Here is a 12,289-nt window from a genome sequence, read left to right on the forward strand (position 1 = left end):
GCGCCCCATCTGCTTCCGCTTTAGAACCCACTCCAAGCATGCAGACCTTCTTGATTACTGGAGCATACTCGTCCTGGCCTGATCTCTTAACATTCTCCGGTTGGAAAGAAGTCGCTCAAAAGGAAAGGAGAACAAAAAGAGGTTCCGGGGAAGACACCGCGGACCAACAACCCGGGCGCTCTAAGCGCTGGATGCAAAGCTAAGTAGGACCACATGCCGATGCCCTAAGGCCTGCATACACATTCTATACGAGTAGTTGCGCAGAACAGGGTCCAGCAACCTCTGTTGATCCATAACCGCCAAGGAATAAGAACCTCCAAAGGTGTAGCAGCTTCCCAGCTCTCCTGAGGATGAAGAGTTGATGGCACGAGCGTCGGTACTTCTGCCACTATCCACCGCCAACTGAACACAAATAAGATGGTGCGCTGCTGTGATCTCGGTTATCGATTCGAGACTTAAGATCCTTGGCCGGCGACCGGCCCACGAGTCCACGACCCAAATAGACTCTCTCCAAACAGGCAAAGCCCGTGTCCCCCCAGACGCAAAAACTGTGGGTGCTTGTTCAACAACTCGGTGCCTCCACATATCCTGGCTCCCGCTTCACATCTTGATATGGCAAAAGATCAGCACTTTGGGCTTCAACCACTATCAACACTAATTGGACGCCACCTGAAGGTCTCACGGGTCCTCGAAGTTATCAAACCTCAACCAGGCTCATCGACAAATCAAATGCATCCCAGAACCGGCCAGAGTCCTGTCCTGTTTGGATTATTTCCAGCAGGGCTTTATCCTATTACGAACCCAGGCTGCAGGAGTATTACGTACCATTGCGCAGACCCAAGTGGCGAGTGACACGACAAGCTCGGACGACAAGAGCATCGCTCAGAGCAACACCCCACACACGAACGAGAAGAAGTCAATCTAAGCCCTAAGGTTGACCTGATCATCTACGAGTGCGCAACTGCGCGACATAGCTTAGGCATCAACAGACCCGAGAACTCAGGTCTCGGCTGTCATAGACTCTTTTGTCTTGACAAAGCCCAATGTTAATGTCCTCTCGTTTTTAAGGCCCCTTGCCTGATCCGAATTGTTACCCATGTCAGGTCTTCTGCGGCAGTTGACTAGACTCTAATCCTAACGCCCCTCCTCAGCCATCGTCCGTCCAAAGGCATAGACCTTGCTAACCGATGTTCGCAACACCATTTTCATGCGGGCAGGAGAAAGAAGCCGCGATCTTGACCTATTCGGTGGACCAGCAGCTGGAGAGGTGCGTTAGCGTCCATATTGTGGCTTCGCATGGCAGGAGAGGCTGGATGGATGGGCAATGAAGTCCAGCTGAACGCAAAGTGGAGGGTTCTGGAGTCGACCTCCGGACAATTGGGCCATGAAATCGACGATGGTTTCATTCTAGCCGGTGACAAACAGCTCGACCTGCTGGTGGCAGGTCTGCATTCCCTTTCCAGGGCCAATCCTGTACGTTGCTTACGCGGTCTTTGATATTTTTCATACCAAGTTCGACAGTCTGGAACGCCCCAGGGGAGATGATAGTCAGCTAGGAGGTCTGGAAATTCAACTTCGCTGCAAGAGGCCGAAGGAGGCAGATATGTGTTGTGCGAGTGGACACTTACTCAACCAAGTTGCCATCAGGATCCCGAAGATAGACACTGCGCAGCTTCCCTTGCGCTCCAGTCCTCTCAACCACCTTTGCACCCTCCAGCACAGTTATCCCTCTCTCCTTGAGCCGTTCCAGCACCCTTTCAACATCGTCCTCGACCAGGAAGCACAGGTCGCCGCTCCCCGGCTGTACATGCTCCGCTTTCGGCTCAAACTCTTTTCCACTTTGGTGTAGGTTAATTTTCTGGATGCCAAAGTTCAGGGCGTGCCGAGTGATGCTGGGGTCCGTTGGGGCAGTGAAAGAGGTGTGCACCATGCCGCAGACATCCTGGTAAAATTTGATGGTGGCGTTAATGTCCCTGACGGTCAAGACTAGGTGATCGAGCGATTTGACTCTGGACACTGAGGTCATGACGTTACGGTTGATCTTCCCTAACCCCTGTCAGAGATGACGATGGACAGTTGAGAGCGTGATATCTCACAAAGGATAGATACTGTCCTGTGAGGTTGCCAGTAGAATGTATTATTCAAGAGACAAGTTCAATGCCTGGTCTGGGAATGTGTTCCATATGCATGAATTGAGGGAAGTGGTGTTTAAGCTGGTGTCGCTGGCTCTCTGCTTGTGCCCCGCCTTTTGTCAGCCCATCTGTTCTCCAATTTCCAGTTGATCAATGTCATCTTTGCAGGACGCGGACGTCGTGCCGATGGGGATTTGGTGATCATATCCATTTCCGCGGACAACATGCCGAAGCTCGCCTGATACACATATCTGTATCTGGTAGAGTGGTGATTGCGTGTTGAGTAGCAGCGAATACATGACGGATACTATTGCAAGCCCCAGCAACGTACGGGTCCAAAAGTGGGAGAGATGGGAAGAAATGTTGGTTCGCGTCACGTGGCCCAATAGTGGATGGCAAATGACCAAGAAATGACAAACGGACTTGCCTTCCGATATTCTTAGCCAAGATCATCTCAACACAACGACATACACGTGCGGAACATCTAACATCACGCCTGTTGTCGCTTGTTGAGAGAGAAGCACGACTTCACCAAAATTATGTATAGCTGTAAGCCGAGGGGCAAGATAAGATAAGATGGCATAGTCGCTTCAAGATCTCCAAACTTGAAATTTGTGCTCCTTTTCACTTTTTTTTTCGTTGGGATATCAATCCTGCTACTCACCACCACGTACAACAAAAATGGTGACTACCAGGTCTCAGGAACGCAAGAAAGCTTCTTTTACCTCGCCCTTTCCTCTAGCAGAAGCAGATTCGGCGTGGTCACCCGATGCTGGAATAACGCCGACCAGGAAACCCAAGACACCCTCTGCGAGTATTCCTGCCCGCGAGACCAGTCTTGGCCCACCAGTGAAGAAGAACAAGATTGAAGTCGTCATAAATATAGCACCGAATCAAGGGATAACGCCAAATCTTATTCGTCAGGAGGGACCACAATACCAACGCAACGAAATGGGACAGATAATCTCGCAGAGCCGGTCTGCGAATGTCGGCATTCCCTTTGTATCAGACGGGCTCGAGGGCACCTCGTCCCATGATGCAGCCAAAACTGTGCAAGCCGACGGTAGGGAGGCTCCGGAAAAAATACCCCAAGATGGTCGAGATGTACAGACTACGCTTGCGGACCGCTCGAAGCGCCCTGTGTCACCATCCATCGCATCGGCATCCACTCCCAAAAGACGGCGGTTCTCTAGCGGAAGCCTGGAGGAAGTGATGCCAGAGGCGAGTATTCTCAAGGAGCAGCGTTCAGGTGCTGCTGATCAAGGCGGTGAAGAGGAGTCGGATGATGACTCCGCGCCCGAAGTGGTCAGCAGCTCCGTTGCTGCACAACAAGTCTGGGGAGTGCCGAATTCTTCGCTACAGCGCACGAAACGCAAAACACGGAGAATACTCAGGAATGTTAACGAGGGCGACGACCGCCCAATGTCGGGGTCGGACATGACAAGAACCTCGAAGCCACAGAACCGGGGCCCAGAACAAGACACACCTGGAGAACCCACTGCATCAGGTCGAATACCTCAACAAAGTAGTGCAGAGCGCGACACGGGTCACGCCCCAATACCCACTACGAACAACTCGAGCCCCGTCCGAACATCTCCTCAAGAGACCATCGAGATTATCAACGAGTCGAGGAGTGGTGAAGCCCTGACGCCGGCAGATGCTACGACTCAATCAGCCGAAGATGAAACACGACCCTTGGACCCTGAAAATATTGACACAGCCGCTCAGTTGGAGCTTTCTGAGCCGCTGGGAGAGGAAGACATTTCCGCCTCCATTGAGATCAATCATCGAATGGATCCAGAACAGGAGGATCAACACGCGGTGAACCTATCGAATTCCCTATCGCAAGCCTCGAGTTCCGACATTTCAAACCTACCATCACGAGGACAGGCCGAAACAGAAGTGAATGCCGAGTCTAATGCCATGAATCCCAGTCCGGGAGATCACTCAGGCGCCACGCTAGAAGCCCGAACGAAACGGGTTGGCGGCGTGGACACGGAATTGATTGAGTCATGCAGTCGATCTCAAAGAGCCGAGAGTATTCAGGTGAAGATGCCTAATGTGAAACCCCCTATGTCTCGGAACCGCTCACCGTCTCGATCATCGCTCCATGCGCCACAAGTTTCGTCGAAGCCAAGGCCATCATCGCTACACCAATACAGAACTCAGCTATTAAACCGACATCCCAGAAATGCGAATTGGGGACCGCCAGGTTCCCGGAAGTCCAAGTTTGTTGGGCTGTGAATTCCAGCCGTTCCTTACTTTAGTTGGGTGCAGGCAGCTCAAAGCGTCGACATGCATGGCCGTCTCAAATGTATGCCTTTGGCTTTGGCTTATCCGTATGTTATTGTCTGTATCCGAGCATTCTAGACAGCAAGAGGCCCAGACCACGACAGCCACCATCACCCTTTACGCACTTTGTCTGGCGAACGGTGTTTCAGAGAGGCTAAGGAAAAGTTGACTAGCGCTTGTCTATCACCTCGTTTCTTTTCGGTTGATCAATTTCAACAGGCACACGAGCCACGCGGGAAATATTCAGACTTGGGCAGGGAGGGGTCCACTGAAAGTCTGTCGATACACGAGCCCGGCATTGTATTTGTACCGAGTACATATTTCACATTCCTGATCCACACCGATACCCACTGTTTTGAGTCGAATTGAGAGAAAGCGGAGAAAGGGAGAGGGGGGCCGGCAAAAAAAAATAATGGAAATAATACGTGTGGCGTTGTTTGATGATCACTTTTCGGTAGAAAAAGCAGGTTTTCTCCCTTCTGCCCGTTGTTTCGTTCTCCTTGGGCTTGGGAGGGTCCCGCGTCGTTGGGTCTCAGTGGGTCCAAGTTGTTTTTAGGAGGTGGTGGAAAGTTATCTGTAAAAGATCCATGCATTGCATTGCATGTTACCTCGTACATTAGCAGCGCTATTTTTTTGATTTCCCCCCCTCTCTGTGTAACAATATAAAAAGACTAGGCTTGCTTCGTGTTGGCAGGGATTGGATGGATAAACGAAGGAGAAGAAGCTGGGAGTTACACAAAAGGACTTGGCGACCTCACCTTACCCTTGGGTCTCCATTGTCACCCCCGGTCAGGACTTCGATTGGATGCGCTTTGTAAAAACACATGTATGTACCCTTGTTTCCCTTGCACATACCGTCTCCGCGTTTGTCAGAACGTCAAGATGTCACGACGTGCATGTTCTGTGAGCATGGCACCCAGCATGGGAAACTGAGATTTCCCTTCATACAGACATATCCATTCCATCCTTCGCCCTTGTGGGGGGGTGTAGCATCGCGTCCCGTCTGCGGAGTATTGTTGATTGATTGAGATTCGTGTGTCCGCAGTACGCCTTGTCCTGCTGGAGGGCGCAGCTGCTCAGCCGCGCAGTTACTCGGTCATTCGGTCACCCCCTTTCTCTGGGTCCTTGGGTTGGTAGGTGGGTAGATAGGTACGTGCGTACGTACGTATGGAGAGACGGACGGACGGAATAACCTGATCTGATACATAGATACATGGCAATGTGACAGTGAGTATGGAGCGCCACGAGGTGTGACGAGCCTGGCTGCCTAATTGCCACTATTGCCTAATTATCTAATTACCTGTGTGTGTGCAGGATGTACATGGCGAGGCGCGGGCGAGGGCGTGGAATGTCAGCCTCGTTTCCTTGCCCCAAGGCGGAGAGACGGTGCACCTTTTGGGACACCTAAAGAACATGGCACAGTATAGCAACACGCATGCATCGTACCTCGGTACGGTACGCACAGATGTATGAATTGAGGTGCGTATAACTCAGGGTGGGAAAACGTACGCGCGAGATACTCCTTTAACTATATTTCTATGTAGCTGTATATCTCGCTACGTAGAGTTATAGTGTAGCGCAAAAGCCCCGAAACCTGCAGTCTCGCAAACCTGGGAAATCAAAGGGCTCTACAAGTCGCAATGAAAGATTCCCGGAATATGGCTGGGTTTCTTTTTTCAAGATGAGAGGATCTGTCATGTCTGTAGTGTTGATTCATAGGAGGGACGAATACTTGATTAAATATGCTGCATTGAGTTCCGTCGGCATTCCATTCCAACCACGCCGTGCTTCGTCAAGACATAGACTCGTACGTTACATGTATAAGGACATTAGGTTAGTGAATTTCTTGATACTCCCATCCAAATAGATAATGCAGGTTATCCTGAACAATGGATCATTTGGTTGTTGCATATTCTGATGAAACGGGTTCCCGATTCTCTTCTCTTCCCTTCTCTTTGAGAGAGGCTCGTGTCAACATGCTCCACCGCGCCCCGTCACCGCGCGGAAAGCCAGAGTCTCGATTCTTCTCGCATACAGGTTCATCGAGTGCACTAGAGGATCTCCAAAGATCACTTGTCGCAGTTGCTCATCCTTGACCAGAGATGCGGTCACGTCCGCTTCATTCGCACCAGGACGGTCCGGGATACGGAGCACCACAAGACGACCTGCATTCGACAGCGTTGCGGGAGGGACGTCCCACCAGAGCTTCCTGAGTGGAAGAGACGGCGGTTTTGATTTTGGGGGCTTGGGTTTCGACTGTTTCTTTGGGGCGGGGATCAGCGAGAGATCTAGTCTCGACATAGACGCTCCCAGAGCGGTCAGTGTCGACACCGAGCACTGCTTTGGCTCAAAAGCTGGTAATGATGGGATTGGTCGCGATAGGAGGTCAACAAGACTTTTCACATATGCCCTTTCGGCCCTCACCACAGGGTCGCCTTCGTTCATAAATGAGTGGAACAGGCACTTACGAAGTCGTCCATCAGCAGTCTCGGGCTTCTGTAGCGGCAAGAGACTAACAGGTGGAGCTCCGAACGTGACACAATGGACTCTCTTAAAACAGCCTGTCAAGATGTTGAGTTCGGACTGAACGGTCTCAGCCAGCATATGGGCATACAACAAACTCGCGACGGCACCGCCTGCGGAATGACCTGTGATGAGGAGGGAGCAGCTGGAACGAGATGGGTTCTCTTCCAGCAAGTAGCGAAGTCTCGCAGCAATCGGCTTGACCATCGCTCTGGCGACTCGGAGAAAACCCGAGTGGCAGAGATTGCCCTGGTCGTCCAGGAATCCCACTGGTGACACGGGTTCGGTGTCCAGATTGACTCCCCAGTCACGCACGCTGAAGAAACTCGTCCCTCGAATGGCGAAGACGATGGTTTTCTTGTCGTCGCATGGAATCGACTTGATCACCATGGCTTTTGTGCCTAAACGGCCGTCTGCCGAGACAAAATCTTTGCGCTCTGCAGAGGATTGTGGGGAGACATATGCGCTGTTCGAATACTGTGCCGCAAGACACAGGAGCGGCCACGTCGGTATATATACTCGAAATGGTTGTAGAGACTCGGGCAATCGCGAATTCATGTACAGGTCAAGCTTTGAGAAGACGTTGGTCTGCTTCTGTTGCCCTTGTTTCTTCTGTCTCGGCGGCACTTTCTCAACCGCTCCGAGCGCCCGCGTCATATCCCGATCCATTGCATAGGTTTCTTCAAAATCCCGCGCTCCAAAGTCTCCCTCTGTGATCATCAGTTCTTTTTCGGTGCCCGAAAATGCATCTTCATCAATGAGGGATATAACGTCGCCCAACTTGTGGTCAATTCGTTCTCGCAGCTCGATTCGCATGGGCACTGTCGGAGGACTAACATTCATAGGATTCGAGGGTGGATGAGACCATGTATGTTGATATTGCAGAGGCATTGTGTGGTACTCGGTCTGTATACTCTGCACGGGTGGTAAGGAGAGAGTCGAGGTCATGTATGGATGTAAGGCGGAAGCAGTGTATGTTGAGGGGTACGGCGTCCATTGAGGTTGGGGCTCCTCGTAAATGACGGTAGAGGTATTCACAGCATAAGTGGGATGGTTCGGATGAAAGACAGGAACAGTAGCAGCTGGAGGTTGTGCGTATTTGCGGCGCTTGCGGGTGTCACTGAAGAAGAAAGACATTCTGCCAGTGAGTGCTCAAGTTGCGCTCAAGGTGCGGCTTCTACCTGAATTTCATGTCAACAACAAAATGCTGTCGCTCTAGATGGCTTCAATATGGGAAAGGCAGAAACGATTCTCATATGACTGATTGCCTGGAAAGAGAGCATTAAAAGCTGTCGAACCTTCTGTACTTGTGTCGCTTGTCTGGCTTGTCTCATTGCTCTTCTCCATTTCGCCTTGTTGCCTTTCCTTTGCCCTATCACTGTTAACCGCCCGCCTAAAGATTCGGAATTGTCGGGTTGCCGCGCCTGCGCCACGATGGGGGCCCAATCACCATGGCGCATCTCGACGTTCGCAGAGGCTTCCGGGGACGATCATCAGTCGAACCTGGTCATCTGAGGGCAGTGATAGGCACGGAACTTGCCTTGGTTGTCCTACCCAGCAAGGCTGATAGGCGTAAAAGGAAAGAGCCTGACATTTTTAGGCGACGATCTTCGTTCCAGGGAAACTGACTGTATCAATAGCAGCCTGATTTTCGGACTTACCCCTGACGTTCGTTCGCTAGGCTCGCCTCGCCCAGCTGGAATTAACCGTTAACTATTGCTCGGTAGCCACCACCACAATGTCATCAGCTACTCATGTAGCGTCACCAGCGCGGAAAGTTACATGTCTACTTGTACCTTGAGATGCCTGCAACCTTCTTGCATGGTGCGTAGGCGTTCGCCTGTATAACACTTACGAGTAACTGCAGAAGTAGGCGATTCCCAATGCTCGCCGCGAATTCTGCAGTCTTCCCAGATCGATTTCATCGAACATGGTGCTTCAGCACTATCGGTCACCTTCTATCGCATTCGAGCTCCATTCCTCTACTTCACCTTCGCTCCCTTGACCCGCCTGACTGATGGACTTTGACCATGAAAGTGGGGCGAGTTCCAGCAGTTGTCAAGGAAATGGCAAACATCGTCACATTTTTAAGGAGGACAATGCTATTGAACCAGCATCTTGGTCATTCCATAATGGTCGAGTGTTAATCACACACGGTGGCAGACGACCAAACGGTCAGGGAGAAAGAAGCCAAAACAGCAAGCATAATTGACAGCCGGAGGTTGCAGCTCATTGTCAGACCAGCGTCACAAAAGATCCGATTCTCTAGAGTCAAAAGTGGAATGATTGCAGCGTTCCAGTCCTGTCTTGGAACCAGGTCGGAAACCTGCTCCGATCATGACAGGTGGTTGATCAACCAGATCTCGCCTACTGCTGGAGCGGACCGCTCTCGTTGACCGACACCCAGTTCGCCAACGCTCTGGCTAGACCTGGGCATCTTTCCCTCAGGGGCCGATCTTCATTACCCACGGTGATCACGTACGCTAATATTCTCAGACTGTTGACAAAAGTACTATGTTTACTTCCTCCTCCCACTGGGGTGGCACACCCCAGGCTGAGCGCACTATACAGCCATGATGGCGGCATGCGATCTCACGAGAGCAGCAAGAGATCTCGATCCATGACTGAGAAGTCAAAAGTCTGGAGTTCGTCCAAGTGGAGACGCCAGCTTTCGCGAAAGTTCTGAGAGATTATTACCCAGTTGAGACATGAATTGAGAAAAACATCAATGTACTTTATGGCCCGAAGCAGCTCTCCACTCGGGTGGACAACGACGAGCAGCCACATCATCACATTGGTCGACTGGGGCTGCCAGGACAAACACTTGGTACTTGCACAAGTACCAAACAGGCTCTCAATTCGATTCATATCAAACCGCACTTGTGTGAATGGTCACAATCTTCAGCCCTGGTCTTGTGAGCTCCAACATCATTCAAGCAATTTATCGTGAACCTGTTTTTGTGAATAGTTTTCCCGGCGCAATCCCACGGGAAGAAGGCGTCATAACACATACACCGCGACTGAGGATTGTCAAGGTATGGATGGGGTTCTCGCTTAAGGGACCGACGTTCCATGTGTGCTGGAGTCAAAAGTGTAACATCCACGATGACCAATCCTGTGCTGTGGTAGTCCTGCTGAGAAGAGAAATCCCAGTTGCGGATTGGCCCCGTACAAAACAAAGCAATACGAAGAGGTGTCGGGGATTAGCATGACAATGTGTCGTTGGTAAGCTTTTACATGGCCTGTCCCTGCAGACGCGTCCCAGTGTCGAACGATGCCTCCAAAGCAGGGTGCTTGAAGCGCGAGAAGGAAGCTTGGAGATGAAAAGGAGAAGGTAAAGGGACATGACTGCGACGAACTGAACGGACTGCCCGTCGAGTCAGTCCTCGGTTTGTTGCTCCGAAGCTTCAAAAGGTTCTGATGGAGCTGAGAGCTCTCCACCACTGCTCTTGGTCTCGGCCGCCGCAAGCTATCTTTGCATGTACACATATGTAGGTACGGAGCCGAAGTGTCTGGTGTGTTGGCTGGGGATTTTCCTGATCTACCGATCTCATGCGCGTGGTGGCCCTCCCGAGCCCAATGGGCTTTCTCATCCAGTGGCTCTTAGTCCCCAGTGGTCATCGACCACCTTAACGAAGTACCGAGTGCGAGTAGGCACAAGTACACGAGTAAACCAATCACGCGGTGTGGCTGAAGAAAGGGGATCAAACGGGGATTGAAGCCCGTCTGAGTAAAGGTGACGAGACGCCATGTGAAGCGCCCGCAACCATGGCCAATGGGGCGAGGATGGAACATGCCTATGGGCTGCGAAGTCGCCTGTGGACTGCGCGGAATGCAGCCTGCGCTTTTGCCGGCGCAGTTTACAAAGCCCGTACTGCCCAGCCGTGGTGAGCCCATGGTACAAATCTTACTTGTTTTATCTACGTCGATCGAGGAAACACACTGCAATCGCAATTTACCATGGTCCTTTCCTGCCTGACCCTGTTTATTTGCCCGGATCTCGGAGCATGCCCCCCTCGCCAAAGGATTGTTTATCCGCGATCAACGATCGTCCCCTTCGACTCTGTTTCGGTGGACATCCCAAGCTCTCTCGTCCAATGATTTCGAGGGCCGCAACTTCTCAATTCGACCCTGCCGCGTGCGATATGGCTTCGCTAATCCGATGCAGCAGATTCACATCGATCTGGTGCAAGAGAGAGGCTGAAATTCTAGAATTGGCACAATTCGACGACCACCATTGAAAATCATGATAAGTCTACAGTTTCCCGACTTCCTCCTTTCTCTACATGAATCCGAATCCAAGAGTAACTGCTTTGTGCACCACCAAAAACCTCTCCAAAGACCAGACTTGTATGTCCTCCGGTAATCGACATGTCCAAGAATGGGCATCCGACGGTTTATCTATTTGTTAACAAGGACAGAGCTTCTGTGTCTCTGTCCAGATGCCATGGCAAAGACGCCTCGGCTATCCTAAGCCATGTACAATCATGCCGCAACCAGAAGAACAAACAGCTGCACATGTTCAGAGTCGAAGACACCACTGAGCTCACCTCAGGACCTCCATCCCCTCGAAAGCAATCCATCAGCCACAAACATCGTTCGCCGAGATCAACCCCACCCTTGCGAAGTGAGACACCATCAAAACCCAAGACCCGTGTATCATCGGTAGGGCCCGAGTTTACAGTTGGGCCAGGGAGCCCATTTCCGTCGGCCAACTCTCCGGGGAAGTCGCCTGAAGTCGAAGAACTGTTACAGTATTTCAACTCTCTATGTCTTGACCCCGAGCCACGCTCACCGGGCCAATCACAAGGCCGAGATCTCTTCCATCAGCTTGTCTCCTGTGAAGATTTCTCGAGCTTCTCGACACGGACAGTCGGTGGAATCCACGGATTTGCCATGCTTGCTTGTACAGCTGCTAGGATGGGGGCCGATATACCCACTCGACGCGAGGAATTTGAAATCAAGGCGACCAAGTATATGCAACCGTCCCTCCAAAGACTCCGGGAGCAGCTCGGCGACCCAGCTCTGAGAACGTTGACGGACCGACAAATTCTGCAGGAAATGTTGCTCCACTGTGTGACAAATTGGTATCTTCAGGACTTTACGGCTGCACAAACGCATCTCAAGGCCATCAATTGTTTTACCGGCTGTCTCGATGTCTCCGACAGTTCAGACCGCAAATTGATGGATCTCATCAATCGATGCCGTCTCTTTATCGCGAACAGCATACGCGCTGAGCAAACTTCACGTCTCAATTTGGGTCAGAGGACAGAGTCCTTTGCCGCGCGTGGTTTATGCCGGGTGGTCTAGGAACGTGAATGCCCCCATCTGTGGATGCACCG

General features: G+C 51.5%; 4 protein-coding genes across 4 annotated transcripts; 2 read left to right on the plus strand and 2 right to left on the minus strand.

Annotated features, from left to right (window-relative positions):
- Positions 1-1,624: 1,624 nt before the first annotated feature.
- Positions 1,625-2,026, minus strand: AYO21_06561 (hypothetical protein; the record flags this gene model as incomplete). The annotated part of the gene is made up of 1 exon (XM_022656520.1): positions 1,625-2,026. The coding sequence occupies one exon, from the start codon at positions 2,024-2,026 to the stop codon at positions 1,625-1,627; it is 402 nt and encodes a 133-aa protein (XP_022511130.1).
- A 787-nt stretch (positions 2,027-2,813) lies between these two features.
- On the plus strand, positions 2,814-4,376 carry AYO21_06562 (hypothetical protein; the record flags this gene model as incomplete). The annotated part of the gene is made up of 1 exon (XM_022656521.1): positions 2,814-4,376. One exon carries the CDS (start codon positions 2,814-2,816, stop codon positions 4,374-4,376), a length of 1,563 nt encoding a protein of 520 aa, XP_022511131.1.
- A 2,019-nt stretch (positions 4,377-6,395) lies between these two features.
- On the minus strand, positions 6,396-8,084 carry AYO21_06563 (hypothetical protein; the record flags this gene model as incomplete). Its single annotated transcript, XM_022656522.1, has 1 exon — positions 6,396-8,084. One exon carries the CDS (start codon positions 8,082-8,084, stop codon positions 6,396-6,398), a length of 1,689 nt encoding a protein of 562 aa, XP_022511132.1.
- A 3,234-nt stretch (positions 8,085-11,318) lies between these two features.
- AYO21_06564 (hypothetical protein) lies at positions 11,319-12,257 on the plus strand (the record flags this gene model as incomplete). Its single annotated transcript, XM_022656523.1, has 1 exon — positions 11,319-12,257. One exon carries the CDS (start codon positions 11,319-11,321, stop codon positions 12,255-12,257), a length of 939 nt encoding a protein of 312 aa, XP_022511133.1.
- Between the last annotated feature and the right edge of the window lie 32 nt (positions 12,258-12,289).

Source organism: Fonsecaea monophora (genome assembly GCF_001642475.1).
Source record: "Fonsecaea monophora strain CBS 269.37 chromosome Unknown Scaff46, whole genome shotgun sequence".
Lineage (NCBI taxonomy): Eukaryota > Fungi > Ascomycota > Eurotiomycetes > Chaetothyriales > Herpotrichiellaceae > Fonsecaea > Fonsecaea monophora.